Source organism: Plectropomus leopardus, chromosome 13 (genome assembly GCF_008729295.1).
Source record: "Plectropomus leopardus isolate mb chromosome 13, YSFRI_Pleo_2.0, whole genome shotgun sequence".
Lineage (NCBI taxonomy): Eukaryota > Metazoa > Chordata > Actinopteri > Perciformes > Serranidae > Plectropomus > Plectropomus leopardus.
In genome coordinates this window covers 10,284,111-10,305,118 of record NC_056475.1, presented here as the reverse complement: position 1 = coordinate 10,305,118, position 21,008 = coordinate 10,284,111, and the positions used below count along the sequence as shown (strand labels likewise).

Here is a 21,008-nt window from a genome sequence, read left to right as displayed (position 1 = left end):
TTACATTTTTTCAGTAAAAGGCTGATTATATTCTATATTTGTTAGTATTATGTTAAATATATATTTGTTAGTAATGTTAAATATATTTTTTTTAATTTTATCTTATATTTTATATATTTTTGTGTTGTCAATACAACTACCTTAAAACAAAGCTAGTCCTCACTGGCAACAAGAAGAGAACTACATCTCAACACTTCTATTTCATGAAAGTCTTAAAAACTTGAATATCTCTGGCTGATTACACTCAGGAAGTTGAGCCTGAGGCATTACCCTGTGTGTGCTGCTGGGGGCCGGTCCGCCTGCACTTCTGACTGGAAGCAGAGGACTCTGCTGCTGAGTCTCGGCTGCTGCTTTGGCTTTAGCCTGCTGCTGAGCCAGCAGCTTCGCCTGAGCGATCAGCGTGGCCTTGTTGCGTGTGCCTGGCGGCCGGCCTCGCCCTCTCTTCACCACTACGGTGCCATTCGGGTTAACGATCTGCAAAGAGAGATAAAGACCAGTGTTATTAAGTAAGCTATATTGTTAAGTTAAGTGTGAATGGGCAGCAAAGAGTAGCATGTATCCGCGTGATAAAAAAATAATTATAATAATAAAGAATAACTTTTGTTCACAGTTGGGCCATCACTTACAGCATGAGAGGAACCAGCAGGGGTTGTCATCTTCTTGTCCTTGGCTTTGAGTCCTGGTTTTCTGCCTCTCTGAAGTGGTTTCCTTCCTCTTATCCCTCTGGGTTTTGGAGGCATGGGGGATTCAGGGATTTTGAACTCTGCTCCTCCTGCTCTGAGGTGCTCTTCATAGGGAAGCATCAACCTGAGAGAGAGAGAGAGAGAGAGAGAGAGAGAGAGAGAGAGAGAGAGACACACACACAGTTACTGGACACTTAGTTCATGCACTTTTCTTTTCTTTTTTGCCTGAGTGATTTATTTATATTTTCAAGATGTTCTAGGGGGGATTAGAGTTTGTGTCCTACCTCTCATAGTGTCTCCTGGTGCAGGTAGCAGCACTGGTGCTGCCGGGGCATCCTCCCAGCTCATTATAAACTACTTTCCAGAGACGGTCCACTGTCACCTTTGACACAAACACAAACACAATTGAATGAAATGAACTTGCTTGTTCTGGGTAGGACTGTCATGGCTTATGTAAAAATTGAACTACCACTCAAACATGAGATAAAAATGAAATATTCCACGTGTAATCATTTGCTAAATTTGAATATTCTCTGTATTTAGGTGCAACAGACCCTCAACACCAGTGTTTTTCATATTGATGTTAACAGTGTTAGTTATTCGTTAATCCGTCTACAATGTCAATACAAAATACATATGGGTTTTGTAGGTTTTTGTGTGCTTACAAAAACAACAAAGAAGAAATAACAATCAATCAACAATGACCACAGTATAATGTAAAACACTAATGATTTCATGAGTTTAAACAGCTTTAAGTAGCACACAGCTAAAGTGGAAGAATAATACAGCAGAAGCTGCTCTCCTTCCAGAGGTTACGAGCACATCTTGTTAGTGTGCCCTGCACTCTTGTGGTCTGAAAGATGCATGGCACCTAATACTCAACAAACTTTGAGACATGCAAGTTTGATATGTTTAAAAGTCTGGAAACTGTAATATATATTTTATACACACACACACACACACACACACACACACACACACACACATTTACAGTACATACACACAATTTTAAAAGAAAGACTTAAAAAAAATAAAGACAGTAAAGTGAGTTAACTAACATATAAACAAACAACATAAAAATGGCAACAGTAATAGAGCCAGTTTAAGTTTTTTTGTTGATGTAGGTGTGCGCGGAGGGTAGAGGGGTTGTGTAAGGGACTTTTGTATGAGTCTGCAGTGCTCTTATAAGAGCAGACAGTAGAGGGAAACAAATGTGAGCAGGGTTTATTGCTCATGCACTTTCAGCATTCCACACTTTGAAAAAGCCTTTTTTTTAGGTCATCTCCCCTTTAATAATATCTCAAGCAGCATAACTTCCTCCGCTGCTTATTCCACTGCACAGTCATACAAACAAGTTTATGTAAATATACAAACTGGCTGAGGGTTGGAGAGCATCGCAGATTCACGTGTCAAAGTTCAATCTGATTGGATTCCCGTGCCAAGTGAGTGACGCAGGGTTAATTCACAACCAGCAGACAAATTCGTCTCACTCTCTTCTTCACAGAAACAAATGAGGACTTAATTCAAGTGTGACCGCAGCTGGAATGTATTTTAGGATAAGGCTACGTGGGCTGAATTAAAAGTTATTTGAATGAAATACATGTTGGTTGGAATTTGAACTTGATTTTTTTAATGCCTGTTTGTGTGTGTGAGACACATTACACAGTGTGTCATTAGGGGTGTAACACCCTGCTGTATAATACAGTATTGTTCAGTACAAGGCTCAGTCCAGTACAGAGGGTGAAATGAACGACTGAACAGGCCTTTTGTTGTGAAACAGTGCAGCACTGAGCTGAAACTGCACCGCCTGTTTCTGTCCCGTCTGCCTGTTTACGTTCACAGTAAAGCTGCTCTTGCCACGTGTTTATTTACTGTAAACTGCTAAGAAATGGCAGATTGTTTCAGGCAGAACTTCCCTCTTTATTTCATATAGTGGAGCGTTACAGTTAATTAACAAGGTACTGCTTTTGATTTTCCCTATTGAAAATAGTCAGTATTGTCAGTTGTGTTCATCTTGTAAATCCTTCACGTTCATTTGTTAGATGTCAGTAGAGGAAATATAAGGCTTCATCCACTAAACTTAGTTTTATTTAGCTAATATTAACTTAGCATAAAGCCTGGCTCTGTCCAAAAATAACAAAACCCACCTAGAAGCACCTGTAAAGATCACTTGTGTGAAAACAGCAAGACAGCCAACTGCTTCCCCTGTTTCCAGTCTTTATGCCATGCTAACTGGCTGAAATTCTTGTTTGTTAATTTTACTGAAGTTTAAATTTAAGGTTTTTGTTTGTTTTTTAAATTACACTAAAGAAATGTAAGAAACCATAAGAATCACTGGGTCTTTCATATAATTTGGACTTAAACAGTTAAAACCTGTGGACAAATGTCTGAATTGGGTTATGAATCACACATAAATTCTTGTGAGCCACAACAAGAGGATCTGAAATACCATCCACCTCATAAACAAAGATGATGTATATTGCAAATCCACGAATCTGCCAATTATTACTTTAACAGCTTTGTATGTATGCACCATAAAAGGGTGTGTTTATACATTACACTTTAGGCTGCTATACATAGTATTAAAGGCCCTGTTAAACATGCAAGTACAATATTTGTAGTAGGGGGTCCCTGATCTGTCTCTTTTTTGGCTAAGAGGTCCTTGGCCAAAAAAAACATTGAAGACCCCTGCTCTAAATAAAGGTTAAATGAGCTAAATAAACTGAAGAAACCTGAAGTGACTCACCTTCTTGTAGCCTCCGAGCCGCTTCACCACAGAGTACATGAGGAAGAGGTCAACTGAGGGAAAAGAGGGCGGACATTTTACAACTCAGCAGCACGGCAAGTAGAAACAGACACGACGTGCAAATGTGAAACACAGAGCAGATAAAAGTTGTAATTCTGAAATAAAAACTCTCAATTTGACTAAACAAATGTGTTCTGATAAAACCTGCAAAGTACTTTAAATATGCATGATGATATTATCTCCTCCTTGTAAAGATCAAGCTGAAACGAACCCTCCTCTGTTTTCATGTTTGCATTTTTACTAATGATGAACTACCTCACATATTCACTTCTTCTGGTGCTTCTGGCAGCTCCACCTTTATTATTATTATTATTAACCATCTCTAAAAAATATTCAAAATACCATTAAGATCCCAGAGTTTCCCAAGTTAATTGAAATATTCATTCAGACATTAAATAATTATTAAAAAAACATTAAATTTGCATTTCTTATTTTAAAAAAGTAACCTTTTGAGGTGTGGTATTATTATGCATAATTTATGTTGATATTGTTATTTTTAAATCAAACAGCTAACTCAATAATTGACAAGGCCATAAAAATAGCATGCTGAACTTAAAAACTGAGGAGAGCAGAGAATATTCAGATTCAAATTACTACAAATATTACAAAAGTATTTGTAACATTAAGGTCATATCACCACAACACAGTTCAATATAAAACTTGTTTCTGTTGCCTCCAAAAAATTCAGTTAATCTAGGTTAGTTTGATTTTCTGTTGAACTGTGAGGTCAAAAGTTAAGGTGAGATATAAAGCCTGAACACAAAGACACAAGTGTGATCATGAAACCAGTCGAGCAGGAGTTTTGAGCTGCAGCCGTCTATCACCAGACATACTGCTGTTTCAGCAACTGTTATTTCAAGGTTATTATCTTTTACATTGTGCTTATTGACAATTTGTTTTAGATTTCACAGTTTTATTTGGATAATTTATTACGTTATGATATATGTTAAAAGTTTCTGTTTTAGGTTGTTAGTTTGTAACTGACTGTAGTTGATTGTTGCACTGATTCTAAAGCATTTTTAATCCCAATGGCGCAATTCTAGTTGAATAAAAAGGTAAAACAAAATGTCTTCTGACACATTTAGCCAGAAGCATGATGGGGATGAAATAAACCTGTGACCTTCTACTTTCATTTCTCAAATGTCAGGAGCACTACCATTCACCTTTTAAAGAAAGAAAGAAAAGAAGAATTAAAAGAACAAAAAAAGAGAAAGAAATGCCCCTTTAACACTGCCTGTTCAAGGCGGGAATATTGTGCCGTTATACCACCTCACAACTCTGTATTAAAGTTACGATGGTGTAACTGGGGGACAAAGTTGTCTCACCTTTAAGCCAGCAACAGAGGTAGTAACAGCTCCAAATTGAGTTCTGTGTTAAAGGGACAGGCAGCAGGACAGGATCGTAGGCGGGGCTGGTGTGACGTTATGATGGCGTGGTATGCTTGCGACCCACCACAGGAGATTTAAATAACAGCTCACAGCAGTTAGTGGCGAATTTAAAGAAGAAGAACAGTGGACGAAATGACATTTGGGAGCTCCTTACCCCCAAAGCAAAAAGCAAGATCAGAAGCCATGTAACAGAGAGTGTAAATGATTGCTATCACCATGTTATGCCATTGTTATTGTTAATAAAGCACTGTCACGGGCATGTTATATGTCTCACTGGAGGCTGACGATGTTGTGTCAAACATCACACTTGTCCACACACTGGAGCAGAATTTTGTTTGGTTGTTTTTAAAATGCAAAGGAGTTACAAAAAAGGGACTTCACAGTGGCCTTATAGCATAATCTCTGAGTAAAAAGGGCTAAAGAAAGACAGAACAGAACAAGAAAGAGACAAGAAAAAGAAAGACAAAAAAACAGAGACTCACTTTTCTTAAAGCCCAAGTTGGGGACTTTATGGATGGGCGAGCCGAGGCGCTCCATGTAGGTGAAGAGCTGGTCCAGAAACAGCTGCTCTTCAGGGTGAGGGAGCCAGCTGCCCTCACAGCCGACCTCCACGCTGCCCATCACGTTCTCCTGAGAGCGAGACGAGACGGGAAAAGGTTTGAAATGAACTCGTTAACAGAAACATGATTCAAGTCAAATGAGGCATATAAGCAGGGTTCTCACAAATTTTGAAGGACAAAATTTCACTTTTTAATGAGTTTTCAAGGCCCCATGATGAAATTTCCATTTCGCAAAAGCATGCACTTCACTGTGTATATGACACTGGCCCTGTTACAGTAGTTTTCTACACAAATACAGGGGAGTCTCACTTCTGATAACAAACATCACCACACTGTCACATATCCACTTAACATGTCATAAAGGGGATACTGGCTTGGCCAGTATTAGTCATGAAAAGGAGAACCATGCAAGATTTCCTCTTAAATCAAGCAGCAAATAAGCTGTTTGAGTTATTTTGCCTTCACTGACATAGCGCGTCTTGTGGTGCTACTACTGCCCATCACAATGCCGATGCTGAAACTATATATTGCGTGGTTCTCAGTCGATGCATGTTAGAGCTGCATAGTGTCAAAAGCTGCCTTACAGAAAAAACATTTGCCGTTATGTTACATTTCATGGAAGGTTATCCTGAGAAGATCACTGTTACAATTAACTTCATGGTATGCAGCAAAATTTCTTGAATTTTCCAGAACTTTTAATGATTTTTACCAATTCAATGATTTGTCCAGGCCTGAAAAACAGGATAGAGAAATTCCATGACTTCCAGATTTCTCATGACTGTGGGAATCCTGTATAATGTTTGTGTGTTCTGGTTAAACGCAGACGTCATTATTAAAGCAGCAGTTGTGTTGTTTCGTAAAAATCCAGTGTCAGGAAAAAATGCACTGACACTGTTCCTCTTTGTGAATATAGTTATGATCTTAAATACATCTCACTTCTCTGGCTCTGTCTGAAAGATCCTATACAAACAGGATATTTTGGTGTTCAATATGTTGTCTTTGGAATATTGAGACTTAATAACACCGACTCAAAGATATGTAATTAGCAGTTTTAAGGCTGTTATTATATCCGGTTTGTCTGTTTGTCCGTTTTAAAATGAAATGACTAAAAATGATCCTGACCAGATCAAATCCAGTATGGTGTTCAACTAAGATTGTTAGTTTTAAAAATTGGAAAAGGACAAACCTGGTGGGCGTCGAGGAAGAAATTCTTCTTCAAAGAATCTTCAAATAACCCAATAGCAGGTGCATTTAATCTCAGCACCATAAAAATTATTTCATATGTGCTTAGATGTTTATCTAAGACGATACAGCAATCTGTTAAATTTACGTAAACACCTGAAAAACAACCAGCGAGTCAGTGAACACACCTTCATCCTCTCGATCCAGGACTCTGACTGGCTGGAGGTCGGAGAGTCTTTGCCATCTCTGCCTCTCCTCTTACGAGGTCGCCCTCGAAGACTGAGAGACGGACATCCTGCAGAAAAAACAAACAAACCCAAAAACAAAATACATAAAAGATTCAAGAAAATAAAAATATTTTATTCATTCAGTCATTTGATTCAAAGGGATTATTTGGAGCTCCAGAGTTATTTCAGAGAGCTGCTGGCGTCAATTAAGTCAGCACGGAGTGACCAGCTGAGCTTATTTTGGAATTAAAGATGATTCAACTTTTTAAGATACAAAATCTGTTCCCATACACTCGCACACTACCAACTCATTGTTAACTATAGACACCTTAAAAAATGTGACATGTGTCATATCATCTGAGCCATTCAGTACAAAAATTCTAGTGCGTAGGCAAAATAAACAACAAATAAAAAAATGATTATAAATATATATTTGTCAATATACTATTGTTTATGTTTTGTTTTTAAACACAGGAGCAGTTATTATGTAATGGCCAACTTACACAATAAAGAACATTTATTCTACAAGTTATACCTGACCTCCTGACCTTGAAGTATGAAACTTTTCAGACTTTTAGTCTTTCCTTTGCAAATTGCCACCCCAATCCTTACAAAACATCCTAACATTTGGATTGTTTATTTAAAAATAATCCTTAATAAAAGTTTTGTTAAAATAAATAACACCAAACTACATAATACACAGAACAACTGGGAACAAGCTGATCCAGGATCTCAATATTGGTAGCAAATAAAGAAGCAGACTTCTTTTTATTTTTTTATCGCTTGTGCATCTACTTACTTATGAGTTATGTAAAAAAAAAAAAATTTTTATTATTACCGAGTACCTGCTTCAATAATCCAGTGGGGGTAATGCTCTGGTGTCCCCCCACCCAATGAAAAAACTGAATAACTCACTGAACTGCCAAGCGAAGCTGGCGCTGGTCTCCAGCGTTGGGTGGTTGAAGGTGTCCCTGCAGTACATCAGTCGGGTGTTGGGGAGCACTTTGACGCCTCCCAGGGCCAGCAGGTGGGGGTCCTGCAGCCCCGGCCCCCTCGCTCCATCCTGGATGCGTCTCTGCAGGGAGCGAAAGCGGCAGTACTGCGGGTAGCTGAGCACTTTGATGCTCTGATGGTCCGAAAAGTTGTCTAAAAGGAAAAGACATCAGACAGATATGAATCGAATGTACTTCTATGGTAAATAAATTCATTCAGCTGATCAGTAGAGAATCTGCAGATGGAGAAAATTGGAAACACATTTATGAAGAAGACAAAAGGCCTGATCTTTGTCACAGAGTTAATTTTAGTGTTATCCTCAACTAGGTTACTTAATGTTGTAGCAGCAGCTTATTGTGAGAGCACATACTGTCAGTGCAATGATGCAGGTTATCCACTTATTAATATTAATTGCATTCTTCACAAATGATCACTAAATCAGCAAATATTTGCTCTGTTGGTCTGAAAGCAAATTTATAGACAGAGCTTTTCACCCGCGTATATCATTAATATGTTTATTAATAATATAATTGGAATAATGAGCTTTTAACACAGTTAAGTTCATGTCATGGAGAGCCAGTCTGATGTCGTTTCTGTCAGCGGCATCACAAACAGCTGTCGCCCAGTGTGTCCACGGTCGACTGACAAAGAGGAAGTATTCGACAAACTGGGAGTGAGAACAGGGTGTACCTCAGTAAACATTTTCTTAATGCGTTTAGAATCGCAATTGCTGGTGTTAAGTCTTCAACACAGCATGATGTCCTTTTTTAAATTATGGTCCCAATTAGAGTAAAATAGATAAAAAAGCAAGGTGTACTTTGGGGCGTGGCTACCTTGTGATTAACAAGTTACTACCACAGCACCCTGACAATAGTGCCCTCAGATTCTCAGTCAGATCCACCCCCTCGTCCAAATATAATCATTTCTGGCTCACAAGAAACTTGATGGCTTTTATTGTGAAACATCTGCAGGAAGTGTGTTTTATTAGATGGTAGACTAGTACCAAAATAGAATCTATCAGAAATAATTATTGATTAAAAACAGTATTTCTGTGCTTTTCTGTAAACTGTAAGAATAGCACATGCTAGGACAAAACATGTTTGTATTTTTTCATTTAGCCAATCAATTTGGTGTCTCAGGGTGTGTTTCATTCATGATGATTGTGTGTCAATGTTTCTTACTTTCAGTTTTGACTTTGACAGGTTCGCTGCTCTTGTCACTGTTGCTGTCACTGTTACTGATGCTGTTACTGTCGCTGCTCTGTAGGGGTTTATGGAGGCCGTTGGTCCCGCTGGGCAGCAGCTTCAGGCTGCTACTCCAACCTGCCGGCTCTGCACATGCCCATCGTGCCAGGTCCTCAACCCGCACCACCATCTTTCTGGACACAGCCAGAACCTCATCCTGAAACACACAAAGAGGTTTATTCCATTACAAGACTTCCAGTTATTTGATCTGGCTTTACATTTTTTGTTAAGACGGAATAAACTCTAAGTCAGCATGACACGCTCCACAGGTACTGGTGGGAGTGAGAAATGTCCTCCTCACTTTTAAACTTTCAGCCTGATTTTTGCATTAAAATCTCTCCAAACATTATCACTATATTGTTCAGTCTCTATAATACAGAGGAGATAAGAAAGATGTTGACAGGCTGCCCTGAAAGGAGGACCTGCACACACTGCTTAGTGCTGAAAAGAGAATCTTGCGGCACATTTTTGATTAGAAATGAACAATAATGGGGCATCGGTGGCTCAGTGGATAGAGCAGGTGCCCCATGTACAGAGGCTGGGTCTGCACCGCAGCGGTCGCAGGTTTGGCTGCAACATCAAGGCAAAGTTATTTACCTTGATGACGAGTTACAGGTGTGCTGGTGACAAACCACAGAAAGAGTCTGTCACCTGCAGAAGAAAGTTTACACAGCTCCAATACAACTTAAAGTGATCAGTAAACAGCAAAGCAAGGCCGAAAGTATGTGAAAGTACAAACGGGAACTCAGCAGTGAAACTCAAAACTCAAAACCACAGAGATGCTGCTAAACTACTAAGAGATAAATTCAGACTTTTAAAGACAGAACTTTCTCGCAAGGAAACCAAACATGATTTAAATGATTAGTGCATTAACTAAACAAAAGTTCCTATAGAATTTCCATTACTAGTTATGAATTCATTTTATTTATAGTACCCCCTCTGAATGGTGATTATGATAGCATGATGAGGTTCTGAGGGTTTGGATTGTTTCTCTGTGAAGTTTGTCTGAAAATCTAATTTGGATATTTGTCAGAGTATCTCATCGGTAATAGAATTTATAACACTGCATGAATGAAACGGATTGTTTTCACAAATCTCTGCAAAGCATGAGGAAGGAGAAAAGACCAGAAAATAACAACGCCAACTGACACGATGGATTTTTAACTGGGGAGAGGAGAAAATTTGATTTTGGCTTGAAAGCAAATATAACAAAAAGACAATCCATACACGTGTTAAGTGGTTTAACTTAGAATTAATGCATTTAACAGTTAAATGTAAGGTAAATGGAACTTTTGAATACTGTGCCCAGTTATCTTATGTTGTATTTTTACTTTATTTAATGTCCTTGAAGGCACTTAAACTTTAATAAGCACAACTCTGCTTCTCCCATGCTCTACCTGTTTAACTATCACCTCACACTTATTCATATTTAAGAATGTGAAGGAGAACAAACGGAAGTGAACATGTGCCAACTATCTAAAAGAAAAAAAAGTGTTGACTAGTTTGCTGGTGATGTCTTGGAATTTACGTGAGAATACAAGAAGAACCTGCAGCGTGAGAGAGATAAGGCTGAACCTCCTCAAAAAGGTTTTGTGTTAAAAAGTAAACAGCTACATGTCTGAAAACTGACCGAGAAGAAGGAGCTTGAACTAAAACTTGAGGAGTAATTCTTGCCACCATTTAAAAAAAAATTGCTCTATGGGTAATATAATCGTATCAGCCACCAGTGTAATGTGCAATATAACGTGGGCAAATGTGCAATGTTTTGTTTTATATACTTTTACATTCTTTTATACATTTATTTATTATTTATTTTATTTATCTTTTTTTTGTAATCATGCTTTTTGTGCTCTTTGCACTGGCAAGGATAGAAACCCAATTTCACTGTACTTGTTCAATGACAATAAAGTTAAATCTAACTTTTAAATGGAAAATGGAAATATCTAAACACCTTTTTAAAAGCTGGGACAGTGAATTTTTTTATTTATTTATAAAATCTCACTGAGTATTTGCTTTACAGTAATTATGTCAATACATACTATTTAAAGAACAAACACAAAAAAACTTTGGGGGATAAAGATCCACCTGACTTGCTTTTCTATAAATATAAATTGTATTAATTTTCCTTGTCATTACCAATTTTTATTTCTTGTCATTTTATGATGTCTCATTCATGCTTCATGACCTAACGTAGACATATGGAGTCTGTCTGTTATTATAATTAACATGTACACATCATATATTAATTATAAATTAAACTAACAAGCATTAATAAGCTCCATGTCAAACAACTACAACATTAAAGTACAGTTTACATATTATTACACCAGCAATAAAAATTTAATAATATAATACAGGCTGGGTACAGTACTTTTACTTTTATTGCACAGTACAAGTACATTGTAAATAATTATATAAACTGTAAATAATTGGCAGTAGCTGGTTTTCTCCTCTGCTGGGTGTTTCCGCGTCTCCATTTGCATTTTGTCTTGTTTGGTTTAAAATGTAATCTGAGCTCTAGTATAAACCAAAACAAGACAGTGAGGGATATTTGCTGAGGATTAAGGATCTAAACAATCCAACTGTATTGGTCCTCCCTTATCTACGTAAGAACCACGCCAAGTATTTGCTGCTAAAATGAATGAAAAGTAGCTTAGCTGAAAAATGCATGTTTTTGGTCTCATGTAATATGTATTTTTAGGGCATTTCCCAAACAAGGAGCAGAAACTAAACATCAATTTCATCAGTCCCTGAAATTTAAATCCAAAATTAGTTTCGTCACTCCAATAACAATTTTGTTTCATTATCAGCCTGCTACACTGTCATGTTCATCAACGTAGCATGCACATTTGTGATAGTAGCTACATTTTAATGGCAAGATAGTAAATTAAAGTAAAGTAAATGATTCAAAAACACCGTAATTATGGCTCCAAATGCGAGAAGTTTGGATTAAAAGGGGAATAATTCATGCAGCCAAATTGAAACTGAAGTGGGCGTGGTGGCATTTGGCAAGACTAATATTTTGGAGAACCACTGGCCTAAAGAGTTAAAATTAGGGGTCAGAAATTATCATCCTGGCCAATTTTGCCAAATTTCTGTATCTGCATTTTATTTTAATGACCACCAATAAAAGTAATCTATTAAAAAGTGCAAAGAAAGCATCAGTATTGGAGGAACTTTTACTTACAACCTTAGGGAGCTATTTTTATTTATTCTTTTTAATTTAACTTTATTGACTTTATTAAAAGACAAAGTTAACGGGAACTTGCTGTATATGATGTTGAAGTTTCAGTTTTTTGATTAAACATTTGTGTTGGAGTTTGTTATATTCCAAATTCTAAGTATTGAAAGAAAGATTTTTATTTTTATTGTAAATGCATACCGGTTCCAAATATTTGTTATCCACCTCATTAACTAATAACAATCTATATCACTATCAGCCCTGAAAAAACAATATCGGTCGACCCTCATTAAAATGTTTGCCAGTGATTTTTCACAACTCATTTAATCTCTGAAGTTTTTATTGAGCTGACAATGTTAGTCTTTTTTAATAATCTTTCCTTAAATACAGGCCTCCTATTAATGGATAAAAACAAGCTTTGAGTTCCAAATTTGTCTTCAAAATAGCTCTGCATGCATCAGATCTTTTTTACTGGCACTTGATGTAAACCAAATTAACTGCAGCTCAAGTCTGCGGTCTATTGCCGAGCTGGAGCTGCTCTGACGTCTCCGCCTATTCCAGTTTGTCGGCTGTGATCCTGTTCAGTCCTTGAGGCAGAGACGACAGAGAGCCCAACCCCCCCAAAAAAACTACAGCTCCTCTAGGCCGCAGCCAGGTGGGAGCTCCTCACATTCCTAATCCTGCAGCAGCCAGGTGTGAGCTCATCAACACCACGAAGGGCAGAGGAGTTTTTACTCGTATCTCTGCATAAACATAATGAATAAACATTTTTAAGATTAAATATTCTAACTTTGATTTTGCCGACCCTTTTAGACATGTGCCTCCTTACAAAAATGTTATTAGGCTTTAGACCAACATGTAAAATTGGCGTAAAATTACTTTGACGTAAGAGTCACAACGGTAATCTCAGTGGAGCCCTTCGCAAACATGGAATGAGTAACATTGCCGGCTTCATCTATCAGTTAAAAATGATTGCATTTTGTTATTGAGACAGAGGTGCCTTAATAATCATGTTGCTTCCCTTTAGGATAATAAAGGGTTTATCTTACTGCTTCTTTGAGCTGACAGCACATACACATACACTACAGAAAGACACAACAGTTGTGTGATATTAGGCACCTTATGCATGAAAGGCAGGTAAAAAGCATTCTCAGTTCTCTCGCAGGCTGCATTACCCTTGATTTCGACACGTTTTTTGCAATCAAAGCCTTAATTAAAAACCATTGTGACAGCAAGGAATGCTTAATTAATGTTATTAGAGAGCAGTTTTTGCCACCTGTTTAATAATATCCAATTTTACAGATGTGACATAAGAACAATTTCTTCCACAAATTGAACTTCATGCCTCTTCAACTTTTTCTCATTTTCTTTGAGCATAAGAGATAACTGATTTGTTTATTGAAGCACTTGAAATGAGGCAAACAAGACATATATTTAATGTCTGCCTGTGTATTTAATGTGCACGCCTTAATAAATCTGACATCAAGTTTAGACTTGAGTTGTGCTCAAGTGGTGCAGAAATTAAACTACAAAATTAAATAGCCAGCTAATTTGATATTTGATTAATCAGTGTGAGTGATTCTTAAAGAAAAAGATAATCCAATCCTCTAAAAAATTAAATGAGAATATTTAAATATGGTTTAATATAGTACATTTTCTAGACCAAACAACTCATAGATTAGTCAAGAATTCAACATTCAACAGATTGCTCTAAAATGGAAACAATCATAAATTGCAGCACCTATTCAGAAGCCAGTTAGCATAGCTTAGCATAAAGACTGGAAATAAGACAAAATCGCTCGCCTAGCTCTGTGCAACCACAACAAAATCTGCCCACTAACACTTCGAAAGGTCATGAATTAAAACTTACTATGCTGTTTGTTGAATCCATACAAAAGTCTAAATATATGTTTTTCAGCCACATATTATATTACAGATCAAAGGTTTTGCTCCTCTTAAAAATGATGTTGATAAATGCATGCATGCTGTAAGTAATTAAAATTGATTGGACCTACAGATCTTTAAAGATAAAAGAGATGGCTTGAACAGTTCATAACACAAATTATAAACAAATACATTCCTCACATGAAAGAAACTGGAGAATGATTCCTGTGAAAATAACTTTCAGAGGGCTCATTTTTCCACTAGGAAAATTTAAACCTCCTTATAGAGACTACAACAGCGGAATATCAAAGTTCAAAATGTGGAAAATTTGGTTTCAGACGAGTCATTATCAAGGATTTACATTTGGGTAATACATTAGCCTCATTCCCAGAGGGGATTTTTCATGTGAAGGCCGAGCTGCAGCCTGCATGTGAACTGTGTTAATCAAAAACACCCAGCAGCAGCAGCAGACGCATCCAAATCTGATACTTCTTACTCTATTCATGTGAATCACTGTTTATTTTTCTTGTTTTTAAAGTAATTTAACTGATTTTAAATGAAGCAGATCACTGAATAATATCAGACCACAGAGAGCTGATGCATTGTTATTACGTAGACATATTTTGCATGAGGAAATAGTCAAGTCAAGACACTTTGGTCAATGAGAAGAGACTTTGACTGAGCCTGTTAAAGTTCTTGGCCAAAGATGTTTGGATAAAAAAAGGAGATGGTGTTGCTGTGACGAGGTTATTAATAGATCTTCTTAAACCATTCTCCAGATTATATCAGGGAGACGTTCACTCCCATTACGAGTCCACAGGAATTAAAGAGGGACATCACTGTTTTTTTTTATGCTTCATGTTGTGTAAAGTACAAAGTGCTCATAATGTTGGTAGTTTTCTAGTTATTTAGATTACTTATATATACTTTTCTTCTGTTTTGGTGGCAGAAAGTATGATGCTACTTCATACTTCTACTACACAGTATTTCTGAGGTAAATATTGAACTTTTTACTCCATTACATTTATCTAATAACTCTGCTGATTAATAAAAGAAAATATAATCAAAAAATAAATTATGCTGTGTTATTATACTGTAAGTTTAGATGAGAAAAGATGAGACTTTGACCCCCAGGGGAAATTTCACAAGCAAAACAAAGAGATATTTCTGTTATTTAGCCCACCCTCACTGATATAAACAAACAAACCAAACACAAATCACATCCTCCAAAAATGATTCTAGAGTTGAAGAAACATTTAAATTTCTATCTTTCATAAAGGAGGATTATTAGAAGCACTGTTGTATAGACTGCACTGGTTTTAGGTGTACCAAATAACTGACAGTATATGTGTAACTTTCAGTTTTGATAAGAAACACGTGCTACATTATTATCAGTGACTTCATCATCTTTTATTTTATTTTTCAGCATGTCATATCCTGCGGTGGATTTGGCCTTACATGGAAGTTTTTGTTTTGAGTGTTCTATTTTTGGTGTAGTTGAAGAAAAATTGTACCAGACGCCATCTTTAATTTATGCTAAACAAAAATAAATGAGATTATATAAACACTGTGCTACCAAATTATTTATATGAATAAGTGAAGGAATAAACAAGAAACTAAAAAATCATCACATGTGCAGACGGACATGTCCTCTGTATTTTATGTCCGGAAGAAAAGCCAGACGTCAGTGACCTTTGACCCACCTCTCCATGCTCACTGGTCCGGCCCTTTGGCGTGTCCTCAGGCAGGAAGTAGAGTCTGGCGCTGGCCAGCAGGTGGCGCCGTGTCTGGTCCTCCCACAGTAAGGTCACCTGCACATGAAGAGGAAGAAGAAAAAGTAACATAATGTAAATACAGATGTCTGGAAACCTCTGGCAACTAATAACTATGTCTGGAGTTTAAACATTTAATTAGGTTAGAGAAACCATTTTTGAATTGCTTTTAAAACATTCTTCTGTGGAGTGAGAACATCCTGAAACCTTCAGGCTGATAAACACTGCTGAATTAGCTCAAACATGTACAATATTTATTAGTAGATGCATAAAAAAAATGCTTTAAATTTTTTTTTTTTAGAAAAACTTGTGTTGTTGAAAAACACCAATACCAGTTTTCAGAGCCCAGGGTGACATAAAATATTTTGTTTTGTAAGACCAAGAGTCTAAAACCCAAATACATTCAGTGCATAATGACATTAATGGGGTGAAACAGCTGGAACTGTTTTATATTTGACATTTTTCTTAAACAAACAACTACACTACTGTCAAAACTGTTGATTTTATCTGTCAATTGCCTGAATGTGTCAGAACCAAACAAATCTTTCAAGCAGCCTTGAATATTACATATTTTGCATTGCTCTTGTGCGCCCACTTTATCTCTCCCAATATGTACAAAGTACTTACTCTTTGGAATAAACAAATCTGTAAATGGCAGGAGGAATGAAACTGCTTTTGTCCTGATGTACCTTTCTTAAAATAAATTGCTGCTTTATAATAAATGATTGTTTTTTAACAAAATTAAAACTCACACAGTTATTATTATAGGAAACTATGCCTAAAGGTCTGTAAAGACATTCAATGAAAAATGAGTGTTCTTTACAATTTATGTACAATTATTACTATTTCAATTAGTACTGCAAAAGTATTAAGGTTTGATATGGTTGTTGAGGCTGCACTGAGACACAGCAGTGCCTGGAGCTAAATGTTGACAGCAGCACGTAATTAATTTAGCAGGTATTTTGTCCTTAAAGTGTTTCTTATCTGCAATTATTATATCCTGTCCATTATTTTTTTAAATGTCAGTATCTTCTTGAAACTTACTTTGGGACTTTTATCATTATTTTTTCAGAAATGTCAATTTTTTCTTTCAATAAGTCATTTTTATGCAAAGCACTTTGTGTTACATAAATTTATGCATTTATGTATGAATTTAAGATGTTTGACATTACTACTATTATTATTATTACTACTAGTATTGTTATCATGACTATCATTATCTTCATAATTATTATAATTATAATTACGGGACAAATTACATGTGTTGAGTTTCTCTGACTCATTTAGCAGCTTGTTTTACCTCATTGTTTTGTCATTTCAACTAACGCAGTAACCTGAAAACGTCCCATGCTCTGTTACAATCATTCAATGTCAATACAAAACTATCAACCTCAATACAATCTCATTAACGTTTCTTCGGCGTGCGACCTAAATTGACTAAATTTAGCCTTGCCGTGGGATGTAGTCTCAATAAAACATACTATTAGTCTTCTATAGTTCGTGCGAGTGGACAGGAGAGCAGCAGTGTGACCCATTTAGGGTTCAGTTTGTAAACTTAGTCTGGGTTAGTCACAGTCACAGTTAAAGGGGCACTGCAACAATTTTATGCAACATGATCAGCTGAAGTGTCACGGATGATACTACTCAGGTTTGAGAAACAGGTTAATTGTTTTCTTTGAACTGAGCATTTTAGAAATCAAAAAGATGCTGCCGCTCAGTCAGGGAGGGTCTAACCAAAGGGGATATAGAGTTGCATTATGGGGAGTGTAGTATCCAGCGTTTCTGGAGCTAACAGGGTCTACATGTCAGGATATCTCTGCCTCCTACTTGTTTTAATTTGACCTTTTTCAGTACCACAACTCCATGAGAGTGCAATAGTAAAGATTACTTTAAGTACCTTTAAGAGTTATAATAAAAACATCAAGTCATTAATAAAAAACTTTTTTTTTTTAAGTTTCAACTTCTGAAAGCTATAAAAAAAATATATCATTCAACAGTTGGGAGAGCGGGCGGCCCATGTACAGCAGCGACCGCGGGTTCGATTTTGGCCTCGGCCCTTTGTTTCATGTCATGCCCTCTCTCTCCCTCTTTCACGCTTAAGCTGTCCTGTCCCCAGTAAAGGCAAAAAGCCAAAAAATAATAAGCTTTAAAAAAAACTTTTATAAATCCATCTAACAGAACTTGATGGTGGAGTGCACACCACAGTGACAGTAACCAACAATATTTTTGCAACTACTTTCAGAGCAATCTGATGAACAACAGAAACGCAGAAAGTATCTAATTTTTTAAAGGAGCTGACACAGCTGGAGCATGTGCTTGGCAACACTGGGTACCGAATGTTACCTTTTACCCTCAAACCCAAAAATATTTGACTTGTGATCATATATGACAAAAAAGGAAAAAACACTCACATTTGAGAGGCTGGAACCAGGTAATGTTTCGAAGAAAAAAAGATGTGTTTAATAGACAATAACTGATTACTCATCTAATGTTTCAGCTCTAAAACCTGAATGAAAAAAAGAGCTTCATCTCTTAGGTGCTGGCAGACTTAATTTGGAGGTTGTAGCATTTTAAGGGTACACTAAGATCTTTTCTCCCACAATGTGACTGTGCAGTCACAATTCAAAATGTTGAAATTGTCTCTTTTAATCACCCTTCACCCAGTTACCAGACTTTTAAACAAAGGTTGGGACTCTACAAAAATATAATCCACTGCTGCAGTTTTTTATAAAAACATGCAGTTTTTGGGAGCCTAAATGGCACAAGACTTCTTTTGGTAATAGTGGGCAGCTGAAACAAGCTGTGAACAAAACATCTGAAATATAATTACTTTATAAAGTCGACATGGTTATTTTATCGGCAACAGTTGCCCATTTACATAACCAGCTAAACTTGAAGCAACATTATAATTCATTTGGAGTCGTATTTATGTCAAGCAGATGAATGTAAGTCCAATATTTACTCTCTTTTAGCTCTGTTTTTGGTCTCCACCAACTCCAGAGGAAAATATTTGTTCCCTTAGCTGTTAAATGCTCCACTGTGTTTACCGGCTGTGTCCGTCTGCTGTTTGCTGTTGAGCACGTAGTGTAGAGTGAGTTTTTACATACTATATACATCCCAAAACAACACTGCTGAGAGCGGTTTGCATGAACCTAAACAGCTGCAGGTCAGACAACCAAAACAATGAGTTGAAAGCTATAAAACTGCTGCATTATACAGTCACATAAGCACTGTTATTATAAAAAAATTCTGATTATGGCATCTTTAATCTCACATTTGAGCAGGTAATCTCACCTCTGCGATGCACACAGGATCCTGGGGTCCACAGCGGATAAAGTAAAACTCCCCGAGTTTCCATATCTGGACGGGCCCCTCGGGTTGAGCTCTGCTGCTCACCGACTTATAGAAGGCGTAGCTGCCTCGCTGGCAGGAGGGGGCACCCAACCACTGACAGAAAGACAAGACAGTGCTGATGAGGAAGAGTTAATGGCCCCTGTGTGGCTCTTCAGGCACCCATGGCATTTCCATGGTTAATGTTTGGCATTTAATAAGCTCTGACAGTGGTTTCTGGGAGTTAATATCTGGTCTATTATCATTCTACGGAGACAGAATTAACATACTACGGTTGAGTAAAATCTGAGCTTCCTGATAAAGTAACATCAGACTGAAAAAAGGAAATAAGACAGAGATGAGGAAGCTACTATTTTTTCAGACCTAGAGCTGTAGGCTTAACACAAAACCAAAACAAGCTACACATTTTATATATGTAAGAAAATCATTTATATATGTAAGAAAATCTCATTCAAAACCACAGCGACAAACTGAGCCATAACAACATACTGTTAAATCTACAGTACTTTTACAATACTTACAGTATTTTACAACAATAAAATAATATAAAACATCGAAACAATAGTCTATTTAATGTTTCTGTTGTTAGCAGCCTTTAAGGTTAACCTTTTTGCACAAATTCAAGACCTAAACACTGCGGCTCTAGAGACAAAGAAGAACATGAACGGTCACTGCTAGTTCAGAAATGTCTCACACCTCAAATGTTGGAAAGATAACATCAGACTTTAGTGTTCCTTGCCAAATTCAGCAAACTGCTGCGACACTGAGAAAACTTCACAACATTGTTATTATAGTTTTGAATTTTCTTTTTCGGCGTTCATTTCTGAATGCAATTCAGTTAATTAAAAGAAAGGTTTGCTCATTTTAGTGTAGCTTTTATTTATTAATTTTTTTTCATGTTTAGTTCATGTTTAGTTTTTACTAATGTCAGTATTAGCTTTTTTTCATTATGAAGGGTATTTTTTTCATTATGAGTATTTTGTAAGTACACACTATCACTTTAGTTTTTTTTTTTTTTACTTTACTTTTGTTTTTATGTCAGTTAGGTAAACTATGCAGGATTTCCCCCCTAGACAAAACAAAGTATAGACTCATAGAAAAGTAACTCCCCTCAATCATCACTTATGACCCACTAGAAGTGTGTGGCGATGCATTTATCTGCAGAGACTCTGTCCTCTGCCTGTTTTTTCTTTTTTTTCTTTATATTTGCATCTATAATAGGGGTCGACGGATATTGTTTTTTCTGGTCCAACACCGATTATTAGTTGTTAATGAGACGAATAACTGATATTTGGAGCCGATATGCATTTCCTTTAACAATGAATATCTTTCCGTCAATATTTATAATTTGGAATATAGCAAACTTTAACACAAAACTTTGTTTAAATGTTACATCAAAACTGAAACGTTCAACATCATATACAGCATGTTCCCAGCAACTTTTTTATGAAGTCAAGTGAAAATTTAAAAAAAAAAAGGTTTACAAAGTAAAAGTTACTCCCATGCTGACCCTCTATACACTTTTTAAGATAATCGTCAAATTGCCAAATATCTGCCCAAATAATCGGCTGGGCTGATAATCTGTCAACCCCTAATACATAGTTCTTTGTACAGTACCAAATTCATTGTTTAACTTTATTAAAATTGCAACGCACTAAAGGATGACACACTGCCAGGATGTTAGTGTAAATTAGCATGGAAGCATGTTGATGTTAGCAATAATCTCCTAGGGCCACT

At 36.7% G+C, this 21,008-nt stretch overlaps 1 protein-coding gene across 1 annotated transcript in view; it reads right to left on the bottom strand.

Annotated features, from left to right (window-relative positions):
* Positions 1 to 21,008, bottom strand: part of zgc:77151 (uncharacterized protein LOC337153 homolog) — a 41,922-nt gene that overhangs the window by 7,556 nt on the left and 13,358 nt on the right. Inside the window, exons 2-11 of the mRNA XM_042498774.1 lie at positions 19,215 to 19,367; positions 15,852 to 15,959; positions 9,021 to 9,240; positions 7,762 to 7,992; positions 6,808 to 6,914; positions 5,360 to 5,507; positions 3,430 to 3,482; positions 968 to 1,065; positions 627 to 807; positions 271 to 474 (exon numbers count right to left, since the gene is read on the bottom strand). Coding sequence (XP_042354708.1) covers positions 271 to 474; positions 627 to 807; positions 968 to 1,065; positions 3,430 to 3,482; positions 5,360 to 5,507; positions 6,808 to 6,914; positions 7,762 to 7,992; positions 9,021 to 9,240; positions 15,852 to 15,959; positions 19,215 to 19,367 — 1,503 coding nt within the window. The remainder of the gene's footprint in view (positions 1 to 270; positions 475 to 626; positions 808 to 967; positions 1,066 to 3,429; positions 3,483 to 5,359; positions 5,508 to 6,807; positions 6,915 to 7,761; positions 7,993 to 9,020; positions 9,241 to 15,851; positions 15,960 to 19,214; positions 19,368 to 21,008) is intronic.